The sequence below is a fragment of the Anoplophora glabripennis genome, unplaced genomic scaffold, assembly GCF_000390285.2.
Source record: "Anoplophora glabripennis isolate ALB-LARVAE unplaced genomic scaffold, Agla_2.0 scaffold31, whole genome shotgun sequence".
Taxonomy (NCBI): domain Eukaryota; kingdom Metazoa; phylum Arthropoda; class Insecta; order Coleoptera; family Cerambycidae; genus Anoplophora; species Anoplophora glabripennis.
In genome coordinates, this window is record NW_019416897.1 from 28,912 (window position 1) to 44,871 (window position 15,960).

The 15,960-nt window shown below is 33.2% G+C and overlaps 1 protein-coding gene across 1 annotated transcript in view; it reads left to right on the plus strand.

The window, feature by feature from the left end:
* Positions 1-437: 437 nt before the first annotated feature.
* LOC108905708 (mRNA-capping enzyme) overlaps positions 438-15,960 on the plus strand; it is a 51,692-nt gene continuing 36,169 nt past the window's right edge. The window contains exons 1-2 of the mRNA XM_018708691.1: positions 438-468; positions 5,426-5,513. Coding sequence (XP_018564207.1) covers positions 452-468; positions 5,426-5,513 — 105 coding nt within the window. The 5' untranslated portion in view covers positions 438-451. The remainder of the gene's footprint in view (positions 469-5,425; positions 5,514-15,960) is intronic.

Below are 15,960 nucleotides of genomic sequence, written 5' to 3' on the forward strand. Positions count from 1 at the left end.
GTAGTAGTCGAAGCATTCCATGCGAACTCGGTAGAACGTTTCGTATCCTCCTTACGCATACTGTCGACTAAGGAAATCAGTTCCAGTAACAAGCGTTATTAACATCGTTGCCTTAGATAAGATGTCGTTGTTTTTGCTGTGATTGATCTTGCTGGTGCTGCCGCTTCTGTTGTAGTAGTAGTAGCAGCAGTAGTAGTTGTAGTTACCACTGCTGTTGTTGTCGTTGTTATTGACTACAACAGCAACAACAACAACACCAACAGCAACAGTAACAACTAAAGCAGACTTCTGTACTCTATAAGCAGAGTATTCCTAACTAAGTAGTCACAGACCATAAAATGACACTGACAAATGTCGTAATATTATTAATTTTATCTGAAATAATTTTTAATATTTCATATCGCTGTAATATAATTTCTTTTTTTTTTTTCAGGAAGTCTGCTGCACAAAGATGCCTGATGACCAGTGGTAAGACTTTTTCTTTATTGTACAACAGTATCATTCTCACTGCTTCAATCTCTATCAAAAAGAGCAGAAATATATTTAATTTATTCCTTTACCTTTTGACTTTTGATCGATTAGCCCAAAATAGAGGTGTATAATATCACATTCAGAATTAAAACTAGTTTTCTAGCAACTGTAAAGGCAGATACTACTCATTCGATTCTATGATGCCGAAGATAATTCTAGGTTATGATTCGTTTCATCAAATAGCCTCCACTGGCACTCCCATCTTGGCAATATAAGAGATGACAGAATTGGCAATGCAATTTATGTTTCTAATCGTGAGGGTTACAGTATTCGATGAAGAGGGTGTTAAAAAAGCGTAAACAATTTTAAATGCAAACGAAACTCCAAAAAATAAGAAGAGGAGCTTACGTCGCATGTCAAATCGATGCTGCCTAAAAAACAATTTGTTATTTAAACTGTTCCAATAGGGTACTAAAAGTAATAAATATAACTAATAATCTGTTAGATCGTAGGACGTCGATCTCGATGCCGCCTGCCAGCCTTTCTTTAACTTATTTAGTAGCGTCGCCGTCGCTCCTATAAGCAATAATTCCACTTTAATATTAATTAATATGTGTTCCTTTTTGGTTAAAAAAGTCCAATATTTCACATTTTGTTACTAAAAGTTGTATACGAGGTCTGACAAAAAAATCAATACGTATTTAATGCATAACATTGCTTGCAGAGGGTGCCCCGCTCGCGACAGCCAAAAATATTTATTAGATTATTTTCCCCACCCTCAAAAATCTCTTGCTAGGATCTTTGAAACAAGTCTGACTAAAACTTTAGAAATTATTAAGGAAAAACCATTTTTTATTTTTCACTTTGACGCCCTGTATCTTTTTTATTATACGATTTGGGATATACACATAAGTATACATTTGTCACACATTTTCCCCAAATATGGGCCGTTCCTTAGTACGCGTAAGCGCGTGCGTGTGTACGGCAAGCCTAATTTGAAATATCAATTATAAATAGATAAGTTCTGCAGTTAAAGAACACGTCAAATGTCAAGGGAGGCCTCTTCGTGTGTCCCGCTCGAGCTCGCCGCAATAATTTTTAGATTTATGACGTTAATTACTTCTTAACGATGTCGCTGACAAAAATCTGTGCTTAATAATTCGCCGAAGATTGATTCCCATGGTTGGTAATCGTCGTAAATTAATTTATATTTAAAATTATAAAGTTTACGTACCGATATGGGTGTAATTGCTTTTAATCAAGTCGACGGGTTATTAAATTACTGCTAAATGGCACTGGAGATGCTTCGATGAGTACGAGAGCCGTCTGGAATTCCATCCGCAAGTTAGTTTCCCACTTCTTAAGACAGTTGTGCTAGATTGTGCTAACCCTGTGCTACGTTTTGCCGCAAAAAAAAATAATTTTGACATTGTGTTTTCCACGTAGCCTTGGCGCTCCACGAAAATCATATCTCCTTAGTATCCTAGATTGTACTAGTTCTGAACATTGTGCCTTTGAGAAAAACTTCACCTGTCAAAAATGGCATTTTCCACTTATTCCACTTTGCAAAAGTAAGAACGTATACGTCCAACTCAGCAGTGATATCATTAATGAATATCATAAATAAAAATGGACCAATAGTGGATCCTTGTGGAACACCTGATGTTTGTGTGCATTCAAAAGCCATAATACTGCACAAATCGCGATCTATCAATTAAATAGGAATTAAACAACCCAATAAGGTCGCAACTCATTGTAATCTTATCAAACTTACCCGATACATAAGTTTTGGTATACCCAAGTTGGAGTAAGCCTCTGTAGTTCAATCTCATTAAACTAATGCAAAAAATTAAAGGGTCAAAAGAATTTCCGAAATTTTTCCGGGATTTTTGACAGACTGTATTTAGGTGAAAAATGGTTGTATCGGGAATTAAAAAAAAATCATTTCGAAGCTCTAAGATTATAATTTTTAGATATTTCGGTCGAAATTTTTTAGGTTTTAGGTTATCATGCAATTCGAAGAAAAGGCGTGACAAAAAAATTTTGTAAAGTCCACGGACTTGGAATTTTTTTTTTCAGCTAAGCCATTGCATGGACCAGATAGCTTGTTTATTCAGCTTCAATGTCCTTTTTTTTAAATTTCTATACGACCATTTTTCATTGAAATATCGGACTTTTAAAGGAAAAGGATCCTTTTGTCTTCAATCGTTATCTCGGCGACAAATAGTCGTACAGAGAATTGAAGGGCAGTTTCGAAAACTGAAATAAATTTCCTATAACATGCTGCCGCAACTTTTCGGAAAATTTGCTTTTTCATCCTTTACACGAATTTTAAAAAACAGGAAAAAAAGGGTAGGTAATTTATGGTTATTTAGAAAATTGGCGGCTAAATTAGAAATATTCACGAAATGACTAATGTTAAGTATGACTTTTACAGTTCGATATACCCAGAAGAACCCTGTGAAGTTTCATCTCGATCTAGCGAACCGTTTCTTTGTTTCAAACAGTCAAACTTTTGAAAAAAAATAAAGGGTCACATTTTTTAAGCTTAAACACTTCATAATCATGATTAAAATGGAAGAAAAAATGTTTGAGGTTTTCTCTTATTTTTACCGCAAATAACGTTTAAATTGATTTTTTTTTCAGAGAAGAAAAAGTGTAGTTTTGAAAAAAAACTGTTTTTAAGTGATTACAGATTGCACAAAAATTAATTAGTTTGTCTCAAAAATCGGTATGAATCGGGATCGAAATCTTGTTTGGGTCATCAACTTTAATTTAATTTAATTTAATTAAAAGTTGATGAACAGAAGCATAGGACGGAAAAGCCTAACCGTACGGGAAACAATTGGGTTTTGATTTCTTCAATGTCCGAAAGGTTTTTCAAATAAAACTTCAAAAATTTCGAAAATTTCGATTTTTTTTTTCATCAATTTAACGTTATTTGCGGTAAAAATTTGAGAAAACCTCAAAAAAATTTTTGTCCATTTGAATTATGATTATGAATTTGTTTAAGCTCAGAAAACGTGCCCCTTTAATTTTTATCAAAAGTTTGACTGTTTGAAACAAAGAAACGGTTCGCTAGATCAAGATGAAACTTCACAGAGTTCTTCTGGGTATATCGAACTGTAAAAGTGATGCTTAACATTAGTCATTTCGTGAATATTTCTAATTTAGCCGTCAATTTTCTGAAGATATCGATGGCTGAAGATAAAAGGATCCTTTTCCATTAAATGCCCGATATTTCGATGAAAAATGGCCGTATCGAAATTAAAAAGAAAGACAATTGAAGCTGAATAAACAAGCTATCTGGTCCATGCAATGGCTTAGCTGAAAAAAAAATTTAGAAGTCCGTGGACTCAGAAAATAAAAAAAAAATTGTAAAATATTTTGTCGCCTTATTTCTTAGAATTGCATGATAACCGTAGCTCCTAAAAAAATTCGACTAAAAGATCTAAAAATTAGAATCTTAGAGCTTCAAAATGCATTTTCTTCATTCCCGATACGGCCATTTTTCACCTAAATACAGTCTGTCAAAAATCACGGAAAAATTTCGGAAATTCTTTTGAATTTTTTGCATTAATGTATGTTGTATGACATTTGAAGGAAACCTCTTTAATCGGCATGTTATTTTGGATGGGACCTATCCAGCTCAAAGTTTTTCCCAGAGTTTGCTTGTATAGACATGAGAGGGACATTTTGGAAATTCTGACAGTGGTGTAATATCGTGTACCTTTTTTTTATAAGAAGCGAAATATAAAACAAAGAAAAATTTAATATTCGATAAATATTTTAGTCACGTCATATGAAAATATACCTACCTATTAGGGTGGCCCAAAAAAAAACTATTTTTTTTCATGTTTCTTGTAAAAATATGTTAGTTTAATATGTTTTAAGAGCCCCCTCAAAAAATCGGCTCATAAAAAATTTGTTAGACGTCGCTCAAGATTTTTAAAAATTTCCAAAATCGTCAAAAATGGATTTTTTTCGTTTTTTAATTTTTTCTCGTTATTTTATCATAGGTTGAAAAAAATCTCGATTCTGAAAATTTCAAAACGATATTTTTTCTAAAGGTCACTAATAATTATTTCAACTTGAAAAGTAGTGTACCTAAAATGTTTTCGAGTTACCTCTAAAAATAAATATCAACGAACTAATAATTTTTTATTTATTGAATTTGATGAACAAAAGAATAGAAATAAATCACGAGACACAAAAAATTTCTCGAAGCAAAATTTACTACCGCACTGTGAGTATCAAATATATTTTTTTAATTTGTTAAAATTTCTCGTGAATTATTCTCGTCTCGTGATTTATTTCTATTCTTTTGTTCATCAAATTCAATAAAAAAAATTAGTTTGTTGATATTTATTTTTAGAGGTCTGTACACTGAAAATTAAAATAATTATGAGTGACCTTTAGAAATTAAAATATCGATTTGAAATTTTCAAAATTGAGATTTTTTTCAACCTAGAAAATAATAAAATAACGAGAAAAAAATTATAAAACGAAAAAATTAAATTTTTGACGATTTTGGAAATTTTTAAAAATCTTGAGCGACCTCTAAAAATTTTTTTTTGAGCTGATTTTTTGAGGTGGCTCTTAAATCATGATAAATTAACATATTTTCACAAGAGACACGAAAAAAAAAATCGTTTTTTTGGGCCACCCTACTACCTATACTAACGACATGAGAAATACATTGTTTTTTTTCTGCTATAATTTGGTGAAGCATTTTTATTTCTTGATCCACAATGTACCATATCTACCGATTTCTACAATTTATTTTTCTCGTGCCATTCACTCAGCAAATCGCGACATCAATTCAAAATGACAATTTCAACACGTCGATTAATTTATCGATCTGATACTGCGACAACTCAGTCGAACTTTCCTGGTACGTTACACCGTGTTACTGCGAACCGACACCACCTAACCGCTGCGTTTTCCTTTGCAGGTTCACACCGGCCATCCTTCTTCAGAGGCATCCCGGCCTGAAAGTGATAATCGACCTCACAGACACCACCAGATACTACGACCCGCAGGTAGGTACAGCAGAGGTGGTTCGCAACCATCTTGGTCATTTTTCATTCCACCCAGTCCTGAAAAACATTGTATAAGTTTAGTGTACAGCGATACTCAATAACAGAACATTTTTCATTCCTACACTAACAGAAATAACTCTTTAAATTTATTATATACTTGCTATAGCCACTGAATGGCTATAATTCTTGGATAATAATTATTAGACATCGGAAACTTCGTGGCGACTATCAAATAAATAAACAGTACTAATCTATATTATGCCAGTAAGCGGTAATAAAACAGGCTAAATCTATGATCAAGGTCTGCTTCTGACTGCCACAAAAACACGTTTTATACTCTCGACCAAGCAAAGCGCTAAACGAACTCACACACGCACGAACGACAGTGACGTCGGCCAGGCCGACAGCGCAGGCATTAGGGTGCCGCTAGATACGTATCGAATAAATTGATCGATGCGAAGTTTCAGATCAGAGGCAGACATGCACATGTTATTGTACAATGTTATTCTTTTCTTTTTCTCCATTTTATTTTTAAATTTTCAACAAGTGAATGATTAAACTAGAGTAGAGGAATATTAAATTTAAAAAATAAAAGCTTGAAAGGCTTTTTTGCTTCGACTCTGTTTCGAAGCAACTCAGCACCACTAATATATACGTTTGCTAGAACACTCGTCGGTGGTGTGACTAAATATTGCCTTGCTATAGGAAAAAGAAGCCCAAGCGTCCCAAAGACTATTATTACATTAAATTTTTGTGTTATGGTTAAATAAACCTGATTAAATAAAATAAATAATCGTATATATTTTGTGTTGGTGATTTTGGTAGCTTAATATCCAGAACCACTACAAATGTGTGCGTGTGATTTACGCGGCCAATCTGCTGGCAAATGGCGCCATATTTAAAAACTGAATATTCACATTCGCGAATATCAGCGACAGATTTTCGTATTCTCGAATTAGTCCAGGCGGTACTTGTTTCGGGTTGGGTAAAACGCATATGATCGGAGATTTTTGCTTTAACGGCTTCTAAATAACATCAGAAATGATAATATTTCTATGCAAATAAAAAAAACGTGGGCTTAATTGTTATTGCAAAAAAGTATAAAAAAATAGCAAAAAAATTCATTTTTTTCTTGGATTTCTCGTCGACAACTTAGCAACTATTCGTTTTAGACAAAAATGGAAGAGGAAAAAAAGTTTTGTACTTAAATTTTGATCAGGATAGAGTTAGTTGCAATTCGAAAAAATAATTATTGTTGTTGCAAAAATCGGAAAAATCATTTAAAAAATTGCAAAAAATGCTAGTTTATTTGTAAATTTTTTTCAGACACTTGAATAATACCTAGGATCTTCATACTTTTCCCAATTAAACTTCTTAATACATAGAATCATCACACCAAATTTCATCCAATTCGGTTCGATAGTTTTTACATAATAATTGTTTAATTTTTTATTTTTTTTTTAAATTAAAGAATTTTCAAAATCAAATTTCTAAAAATCTAAAGCCTTTGAATACTTGAAAATTTCACCATAAAAAGAAGAGCTCTCAAGCTTTAAAATGCTTTATGAAAAATTAAAATCGGACGATTAGGTGAGCCGTGGTGATTGTTTAAACATTTTCGCAAATTTCACGCTTATAAACAATTGCAATAATTTAATGTATTTCCAATTTTTTTTTAATTTTAAAATATAGTTTGAAAGTACTCGGAAAGGCGAGTATTTAAAAAAAACCTGATGATCCGGCCATTATTTTCGGAGTTATAACCCGTTAAAGTTAACCCTTATTTACAGCAAAACTATAAGGGCTGTTTTTTGAACCAATAGGTTTGTTATTCCGAGTACTTTCCAGATATAAATTTTCAAAATTTGCAATCACGGGCGTCCCATTTAAAATGTCACTCAAAGATATTCAAGACCGCGTGAAATCAATGAGGTATCAGTGGTGGGGGGAGCAAACACACAGCTACTCCGATCTGAATTCTCGAGTTCAAAATTGCGACACTCGGAAAAATTTCACTTATCTCAGCGTCTAATGGACCAATTTCGATGATTTTTTTTTAAATCGATGTCTCGCAACTAAAAAATTCAATTATCATATTTTCAACTACATTTTATTATTAATTATTGGACTTTTGACATGCCGATAAACAGTTACTTTAAAAAATGATTAATTTATTATGTTTATTTATTTACTATGTTAATTTTCACGACCAAAATTTTTGCATGTTGCACCATGTTGTTGGTATTAATTAAGTATCCAAAAGATTCTTATACTTTTTTTATAAATAAAAAATAAATTTTAGATAAATATTTTAAAAGTAAACAAAAAAATTAAAATTATAATTATTCACAATTTATGTGAGTAATAATTTTTGAGAGACTTTTAGAAATTTATCATACAACTAAAAATTAATACCAATTTTCAGTTGTTTATTTAAATAATTATTGTTTAAACAATTTTATAATATTTAAACAAGCTTACTAGTATTACCAAAAATTTGAAACGAACATTAAATTATTGCAATTGTTTATAAGCTTGAAAATTGCGAAAATGTTTAAACAAACACCACGGCTCTCCTAATCGTCCGATTTGAGTTTAAAAGCATTTTAAAGCTTGAGAGCTCTTCTTTTTGTGGTGAAATTTTCAAGTATTCAAAGGCTTTAGATTTTTATAAATTTGATTTTGAAAATTTTTTAATTTAAAAAAAATAAAAAAAATTAAACAATTATTATGTAAAAACTATCGAACCGAATTGGATGAAATTTGGTGTGATGATTCTATGCACTAAGAAGTTTAATTGGGTTCATAAGTTCATAAAAGTACGAAGATCCTAGGTATTATTCAAGTGTCTGAAAAAAATTGACAAATAAACTAGCATTTTTTGCAATTTTTTAAATGATTTTTCCGATTTTTGCAACAACAATAATTATTTTTTCGAATTGCAACTAACTCTGTCTTGTTCGAAATTTAATTACAAAACTTTTTTTCCTTTTCCATTTTTGTCTAAAATGAATAGTTGCTAAGTTGTCGACGAGAAATCCAAGAAAAAAATGATTTTTTTTGTTATTTTTTTATACTTTTTTGTAATAGCAATTAAGCCCACGTTTTATTTTATTTGCATAGAAAAATTATCATTTCTGATGTTATTTAGAAGCCGTTAAAGGAAAAATCTCCGATCATATGCGTTTTACCTAAGTACACCCTTTGTAAGACAGATACCGCCCGGACTAAATGCCTAAAATGATGACATCACTAGTCACATATCTGTAAAATGTATTTCCTATATTACATATTTACCACCAGTAATTTCCTTTTTTTTCCTATTTCTGTTGCAGTTCTTGTTTCTACTCTCAAATCGTCTTGTTTATTTTGAAAATAGTTTTCTTTTATTTCTGAATATTAATTGATTGCTTCTCTATGACGTCTGTTGCAGCGTTTGTATTTGATTTTTGTCTAAGAATAAAAATTCTTTTTGTAGTTTTATGTCTGTCATAAATGTGAATTTAATAAATTTTGCACAGCCTGTACTAGGGTTTTCGAGAAGTCGAAAGAAAAATACTGGTGTTTCTGAAATGTCACTACTAGCATATTTCATGGAGAAATCAAGAACTTTAAAGCTACCGGCGAGTTTGTGGAGTGAATACTCAATGATTAAGTCAACTATTTCCATAGAGGAGAACGTGGATATATCAAAATACCCCAAGTTGAGAGCATTTTTGAAACGTAAGAATGACGGCTGTACACCTAAAAGTCAAACGTTTTTACAAGAAAACAAGTCGACGATTTTCTCGTTCAGGCACCAGATAACACATATTTCCTAGTAGAGGTGGTGACGGTCTTAGGCATTGCAGGAGCATGCCGTTCTGATGAGTTATGCAAACTTACTTTGAGCAATATCAATTTCAAAATGTTCGATGACATTATTGTAGTTACAATTCCAGATTCTAAAAATGGTATGTCACGTACGTTTACAATTACTTCTCGTCTGGGTTCTGTTTCTCACCTATAAATTCTCAAGAAATATATCAAGATTAGATTAGAAAAACGAAAATTTCACGCTTTTTTATGCGCATTCAATCAGGTAGATGTTATAACCAACCAGTTGGTAAGAATATCATTTCTGTGATTCCTAATAAGATCGCACAGTTTTTGAAACTAGAACCTCCTGAAACATATACAGGCCATTCATTCCGAAGAACATCGGCAACGTTACTGGCTAATACAGGAGTTGATGTATTAGCAATCAAGAGATAAGGTGGGTGGAAATCAGCTACAATTGCAGAAAGTTATGTTGCTGACAATTTAAGTAACAAAAATGAAATACAATTCTTTACAATGACACTTCAACTCCAGGTACTAATAGTACGTCCCATTATGCTGTTTTAATGGATCAGTCAAATAGTATTGAGCCTCAGGTGACTGAAATGAAACGGTCAAATCATTTTGAGAAAAATGTGACAATTAGTAAACGTGAGGGGAATAATTATCCAAATTTTATAAATGTTACTAAATGTAATAACTGCACAATTACTAGTTACCTTACTTACCTCCCGTTGTCCATAGCAACTTCCACTTCTACGGTAAAATCCACTTACCTCCTTAAAAACAATGTATTAATAATCTATTTACTATAGTCGGAGCAGATAAAAGCTATTTTTTTAAAGAGCATACTCAATCCGGTTTTTTATGAATCAAGAGAACTGTGAAAAAATAAAGCACTTTTGTCATAATATTAAATAATCCCTTTTGTTTAATGGCCATCATTCGGAATGTATGTAATTCCTGTTATTTTCCGAAATTTTATTTTATAATTCTTTATACCATTAGAAACTTATTAGAGTAAATATTACTTATTTTCATAATATTTAAATTATTTTTTTAATTGACCACACGCCCGTTTACATAACTGTGACCCGTGCACAGTTCTGTAAAGAATGAAAAAATCACTATAAATGTCAATGCTCTGAGGAATACGCACTGCTGTATCTATGGCCAACCTGTTTATACAAAATATTGAAAATTTCAAACGCCCAGTCCGAGGTGCATTGACCTATGATAACATCTAATAAATGTACGTATTGACCATTTTGGTGGGCTGCTAACTGCTCGGAATTAGTTGGGTTGTTAATGAAACATTGATAATAATGGATTATGGAATGGGATAGCGTTTCATTTGCATAAACACAGATTCCTAAACGGGAAAGGGTCTGGAGACATCGACACCAAGTATGAAAGGAACGTTTTATATTTGGTAAAAGGCATACGATTTTTCCTTGATGTAATCTGGTTTTTAATCTGATTTCCGAGCGTTAATGTATTCGTTTTAAATTGCAAATGATCTGGAGAAATGTCATGCATTAAAAATATAAATGTCTTTTTCCTCATTTGTTATTAAGGTATTTGAATGATGTGAAAGATACAATTTCATGTCTAGAGTGGATTTAAGCCACTCGTTGTTGAGGTACACGAAGTTTTTTGAAAATATCTTATTGATAAAAAATTCTCGAAAGATATTTGACATAGGTTGATGAAACATTTAGATTTAATGACGTAATTAAGTAAATGTAATTTTTTTAATAAATGAAATATTAAAAATTAAATATATCATTCACATTTTAACACAATGTTAGGTACACCTGTAATGTAAATAAGCGATAGCAGAGGACCCAAGGCCGAACCTTGTGGAACTTCATGTCTGTCTGTCTGTATGTCTGTCTGTCTGTCAAATATATCATTTATTTAATAAAGATTCATGATAGACAGTCGAAATCTAAAAATTCTGACTTCGCACAATGGTTTTCGCATATATCCTGCATGCAACAATCAGTTCCAGCAAACTCGTAGAATCTAAGAGCCAAAGAAACCACTCCGCGGTTGTCAGCAGACGCCGGCCTGTCCTGCCAGCCGGCATTATTTCAAACTAACTGGCGTAATAATATTTTAATGGCTAAATTATTCCCCTGGGATCCCTCCGGTTTTTTTAACACCTCCGCTAATTGGACGAACGGACGGCGTTTAGAGAAGTTAACGCGCATTGCTGGAATTCCTGTCTTCCTGAACGACATATTTACGTAAACATCGGATCATACATCTGAAAGCTCGTTAACTGGAATGAAAACTTCATCTCCGAGGACGATCGTACAAATAATGTTCTCATCTAGAGAGAGATATATTTCCGTGTTAAATAAAAAGACCGTTTTCTTTTTTATGGTTTGGATTTACTGGAGTGATAATATTTCTCTATAAAATTCCAATTTTGTTTGAAATAGCCGGAAGGTAATACGAGTCGAACCTAATTCAGCCCTTGGCGTAGGAGTGAATATATTTTTAAATTGAATAAAAATGCGGTAACTACGAGGATTTTTAATAAGCAAGGACAAGTTTAATATGTTCAGAAATACAGGTACATTGCATATCACCTTTCCTGCTGTATTCTAAGCTGTAAATATGCGTTTGGAAATAAAAATTTGAAAAATTGTGTTAAATTCACTGAAGAGATTTTACATGGATGTTGCAATAAGGTACCCATACCTAGTAGGCATAAATCTTACTACAGACATGTGTATAATATAACTTTAGTTTTTATGGTTCAAATATCATGAAAGCTTTTAGAACTTCTAATAACAGATTTTAATATTTTCAAACACCACATCGAAATGTTGACAAAACGAATTTGGGACAGAACACCAATGTCTTTATCAAAACTTATTCTTGGTATCTCAATATTGATAATACTATAATCACAAATCTGCGATGTTAACTGGTATAGGTCACGAGTAGAGATCGGAAATGTTACGGCGACTGCTTAGTTTAGTAATTCCACTATCCGCGTTATTGTACAATGTCTGCCTCTCATCTGAGGCTTCGCATCGATCAATTTATTCGATACGTATCTAGCGGGCTGCCGGCCTAGTGTGCCGGTGAGCAATCTAGGTTTTTTTTCTGAGGGACGTTGGCCTTTCATTTTATTCCGTGTGTGAGTGAGTTTGATGCTTTTCTTGGTCGAGTGATACGTGTTTTATGGCAGTTATTAGCGTTGCGTATCGTGAGCACAGATCGGCACACGGCTTGACCGTAGATTTAGCCTATTTTTGCTAGTACAACGCGTATTACCGCTTACTAGCATAATATTGAATACTATTGTTTATTTATTTGATTGTCGGCACAAAGTTTTCGATGTCTAGTCATGAGTTTACATATTAATGTTTAACTTATTTCTAATATCTTAGTTTCTTATGACTTTAAAGATCTTTTGATACGTGATACGTTTGTAACAAAAGTCATTAAAAATATGATTCTAAATTACTATCTTATGTAATTCCATTTTTGACAATATGCACATTTGACTGGAGTCATAATTTCAACGTACTGGAACGAACTCAATGAGTATGATTTAAATAAATTAATTAACTGTAAATCCCAGACCATAATTTTCGTGTTTGCCAATTAAAATGTCTTATTTTTCATTTGACATCAAATGATAATAGTATATTAAACAACGAGGTTTGAAAACGACTCTTTGCACACGAGCGAGACATATTGGTGGACCGAGGCGAAGGCGAGGTCCACAAGTCGAGCGAGTGTGCAAAGAGGTTTTCAAACGAGTTTTTTACTACGATACTTTTTATACGACTGCAAACAGAGACCACAAAAATCAAATTTTAATTTAAATCGTTTTTATTACTAAAATTGCCAACGCATTAACAAAATAAATTAAATACAACTTTTAATTTAACTCGTTTTTATTAAGAAAATTGCTAACGCATTAACAAAAGAAACTAATATTTAATATTTATGGTAACATTTGAACATTCCTTCAAGGTTACGCTGGGAAAAGCAGTATTATTGTGCACCTTGTTTTCGGTAATAGAGAATATTTTTGGTGTCGTGTTTTTAGTGCAGTTTTTCAGCGTGCGGTCGTTGTTTTCTTGTTGTATTCCAGTAGACGATCGTTGTTCTGGTTCTGTGGCAGCAGAAGACACTGAAGACTCTATCTTTTTCGAAACTTCCATTTTATTTCTCAAACAGTCATCAACGTAGCCTTCGGCAACTGTACTGGATTTCCACCCTCCATGGCGTTTGAGGGCAAGCAGATTTGAGCCAGAATTGACTAAAATTGTGGCCGATGAACGCCGAAAACAATGTCCCGTGTAACTTTCTGGATTCTCTAGCATCAAAAACTTGGCGATTTCCCTAGCCATGTTTCCAATTTTGTTGATGCCAACGTTTTGGCTTGAACATTTTCCGTTTTGATAGTTTAAAAAAAACCTGCCTGTCTTCAGATTAGGAGGACGAAGAGCACAGTACTTTTTTAAGATAGTGTAAAGGTTTCCTGTAATTGTAAAACACCTTGGTACCTTTGTTTTTGTATTCTTCAGTTTAATCAGCATAGCACTGCCGAAATCTTTGGTGTCTTCTATTTTGAGATAACATAATTCCTCCCTTCGACATGCCCCAGATAGTCCAACTGCCACCACCGCCTTGATAAGTAAATATTTGTCGTCTGATGCTTTCGTCAAAAACCGGCAAAAATCATCTTCTGTGAGGATTTGGGACTTCTTTGGGACGTAGTTTTCGGATTTTCGTTTGATTAGCGCTTGCAACTTTTTATAGCTTCCAAGATCTATGTTGTGATTGGCACTTAACGTTGACTTGAGCATCGAAAAAATCGTCCACAACGTCGAAGATTTATATTTCTTAGATAGTTCTTCAAAATACACCATTACTGCGTTTTCTGAGAAAGTTTGGACATTTTTGGCTAGTCGCCAGTCCATAAATCGGCTTAACTCAGCTTCATACCTGCTTCTGGATTTTGTGGGCAGCAGTTCCGAACATATTTCGCTTGCTTTCTGTAAAATCTCTTCAGAGTCACACATTTTCACACCCAAACTTCAGGAATTCAACAATTTTTGAAGTATCTAATCAACAAAATAAAGGAGCCGTGACGGTTGCTATGAAACTCAGCCAACTTGAAACATTGCATAATTTGGGTGACAACATCAAACAAAAATCACAATCTGGAGACGCGTGTGCAAAGATGACATAACCGTGTGCAAAATGTTTAGCACACGGCGTGTGCAAAATACCGTTTTCAGAGCGTGTTTTCCGTGCGCAAAACCCCCTTTTGCAAGGCAGTCGTATAAAAACCATTTTATTCAATGTAGAATTTCCTTGTGTTATTTTATAGATTTTGTATAGATCTTAAAAACAAATTTTCCTGCAGTTGAATGTTTTACTTCTGATAGTTTTATCATTTCACAGTAACACAGCTTCGTCAGCACGGGATTCCCTTTCGTTTATGAGCAAGCGATGTTTACAAAATACACAGCGCTTTATTCCAACAATACAACCATTTCTCTCGGGGTCAGATGAATCATAAGGCTGAAAGAATTCGTCAATAGCGTTTACACAGTACCACGAAAACAATTACATACTAGAATCGAATACATTAAGTAATTCTCTTCATCGTTGTGTCACTACCAGATCCATCAGTATCACTCACGGTGACCCCTCCCACGACCGCCTTGTTCCTGAAATAAAATTATTTGTCCCTAAGAACGTTACAACGCTACGCCTTGTCTAGCTGTTCCATCACACCTGTCACTGCCATTGTCGACGGTGTTGTTAAGTTCCTCTTATTCTCGTCATAAGAGAATTTGACTTCGCTTCCTACACGCTGGGTGGCGGTAATGCCTTCAGTGATATGAAAGAGAGTGGTTGCGTCATCTGTTTGGAATTCCTCTTTGCAAATTTCCTATTACGAAAAGAAAGACGTTATACAGCGTGTTCTACAAACTGTATGACAAATGATTGCTGGGTTAATTTCAAACATTTTTTCTTAATGAACATAGGTCCGATTCGTTTTTGTTTAGAAGTTACAAGCATTTCAAAAAATATAATTTTTTATTTCAATTAAAGTAGCCTGATAAATAAAAACAATAATTATTATTTGTGTCATTTTGTTTATTCAGTTAAAGGACCCCTAGGGTCCCTCTGACGCAGGGCCAAGTATATATTTATTGAACGTGGTATTTTTTGCTTTTCCCATCTTTGGATTAAAAAAAACAATCCAAATTTAAATGACCCCTAAATTTAACCCAAGGCTCAAGGTCAGAAGCACAATTAGACCATAAATCATGAACACGGTAGTTTGTACGAAATTTGCCACAAAAATTAATCAACCTTGCCATAAAATGTAAACATATCAGTCAGAAAGTTGATTCGACCTTCAGAGATCAAATATACAGGGTATTTTTACATGCAGTAGCAAAAATGGTACCAGTGAATGTAGAGCTAAAAATAAGAGGATTGAAGTAAAAATACCGAGGGGCGATCCGCTAAGGAAAAAAACGTACGAAGATTACATCTCTTGTAATGTATCTGCAGATGTCAATATCAATTAAAAAAAGGTTACAAATTTCATATAAAAAATCAAAATTACAATATT